Genomic DNA, 2,127 nt, shown 5'->3' with positions numbered 1-2,127 from the left:
TTATATATTTCCTGAAAGGGAAATTGCAATGTATTAGAGTACCACATTATCTCACACAAAATTCATATCCTTGTTATCATCAAAACTAAGAATATTGATCAGAACAAATCTTGTTCTAACAACTTCTTCATATGGATCCTCCAATCGTTCGATGTCCCAAATGAAGCCATGAGTTTCATGTAGTGCTAAAGAAACAAAAGCTTCACTTAGGTCAGAATACACGTCTTCAGCTGGCAAGCAAGGAAAGCTTCACTTAGCCCACTTGCCTTCGCTTTTTCCAAGTTGCAGCCATTGAAAATTTTCAGCAGCAACCTTGTCAGTGACAACACTACATCTAGGGCACAGACACACTTGCGAACCCTTGTTTTTGCAACGATACAGAAAGTCCACCAAGTCCTCATCGGACCTTGGGTAAACTTCTGCCAAGTCAACATCAAGACTCTCACCCGTCTCTTCCACCATATCAACATCATTATACTCAGTTATTTCGACCATGTTAATCTCAACTGGGTCAACGAACAAAGCTTCTTCTTGGTGAAGAGGGTCAGCGTCGATCTTTATCTGTCGGCCAGCAAACTTCAGCCTGCCTTCTTGAATTGATTTCTGAACAAGATCCCTGAAAAGATAGCAGTTAGATTTATTGTGACCCAAGTAATTATGATATTTACAAAATCCCCTTTTTTGTCTCTGTTCTAATGGTGGCATTTTAGTACCTTGTGGTACTATCACTTGATCATATTTAACTAACAAATAAAAAATTTCTTCACATTTTGTTACATCAAAGGTATAAGTTTTTGAAGGAAACTTTGGATTGTTTTCGACGGGATTTTTCCCTTGTGCAAGTAATAAAGACCGACACTTATATGCATATCTTGGCTTCATTTAGCCACGTCGACTTTTACCTCTGTCAGTGAGGCATAATCAACCTCATAAATAGGATCTGTCGCATCATAATCTATGAAAGCTACCCTTTCTTTCTTAACCTTAGTATGTTTAACTTTCCCCAACCTCGTCCATTCGAGATGTCGAACTCTATCACCTAATTGTGACATACGTTTTACAAAAGTTGGGTCTATTTTCTTCCTAATGGAATAATCTAAACCTGCAGCGGCCATCTGAATAAGTTCATGTTCTGTTATTTGCGTAAAATATCTAGCCTTTAATGATCAAAACCTATTTAAATAATCATCGATGCTCTCAGCGAATCTCCTCTTGATTCTTGACAAATCTGCCAAACTAATTTTGGAGTGCCCTTCATAAAACTGTTCATCGAATTTCTTTTCCAGTTTGGCCCATGGATCAATTGTATTTGGGGCCAGCAAAGTGAACCATGTAAAGGCTGCCTTAGTCAAGGAAGAAGGGAAGTTTTTTACTCTTAGATTCTCATTGTGAGCCAAATCCCCTGACTCAGTTAGGTACCTAGCAATATATTCTATTTTCGATTCGCCAGATCCACCCTCAAACTTAGTATATTTAGGTGCTTTTGTTCCCTTGGGTAATTCGATTTGGAGAATAAACTGAACCAGTGGAAACGCATATAATGGCCTCTGTAATGTGGCGCTCATGCCATTCCTACCCATAGTTCTTTCAACAATTATAGTTAAATTGTTTTCTATTGCCATATATTGTCGATATTGATCGACAATTTGATCAGCATTTTGTTGTCGACCAACTAACACCATTGTCTGGCGTCCCGCTATTCCTAACTTGACACCTTGGTTTTGTTGGGGTCTGGGTATTTGAGCCTGGTGTATTGTTTCTTCCTCCACTAAATCTGTCTCTGATTGTGTAGGTACAACATTCTGCCTATTCATCTGAGGTGCTTGTCGAACTGGTGTTTGAGGTGCCCCCATGAAATTACATAAGCGAGCCAACTGGGTGACTACTTACCTATTCGATTCAGCTGATTCCTGCATCATATGGTTAAAAACAATACCCATTTGATTAGTTAACATATTGACTAACTCATGATTACTATCATCCATTTGTTGCCTGAGCACCGCTACTGAAGTATTCAACAACGACACTGCTCTATTCTGATTGTTTCTATTTTGAGCATTTTGTGCAGATCCCTGCAAAGAAGAACTTATATTCTGAGTGTTATCCACTACCAGCGCTGCATTTGAC

General features: G+C 38.9%; 1 protein-coding gene across 1 annotated transcript; it reads right to left on the bottom strand.

The window, feature by feature from the left end:
* Window positions 1-1,166: 1,166 nt before the first annotated feature.
* LOC131613563 (uncharacterized) lies at window positions 1,167-1,853 on the bottom strand. The gene has a single exon (XM_058885221.1). The coding sequence runs from the start codon at window positions 1,851-1,853 to the stop codon at window positions 1,167-1,169; it is 687 nt and encodes a 228-aa protein (XP_058741204.1).
* Between the last annotated feature and the right edge of the window lie 274 nt (window positions 1,854-2,127).

The sequence above is a fragment of the Vicia villosa genome, linkage group LG6, assembly GCF_029867415.1.
Source record: "Vicia villosa cultivar HV-30 ecotype Madison, WI linkage group LG6, Vvil1.0, whole genome shotgun sequence".
Taxonomy (NCBI): domain Eukaryota; kingdom Viridiplantae; phylum Streptophyta; class Magnoliopsida; order Fabales; family Fabaceae; genus Vicia; species Vicia villosa.
This window is presented reverse-complemented; position numbering and strand designations above follow the sequence as displayed.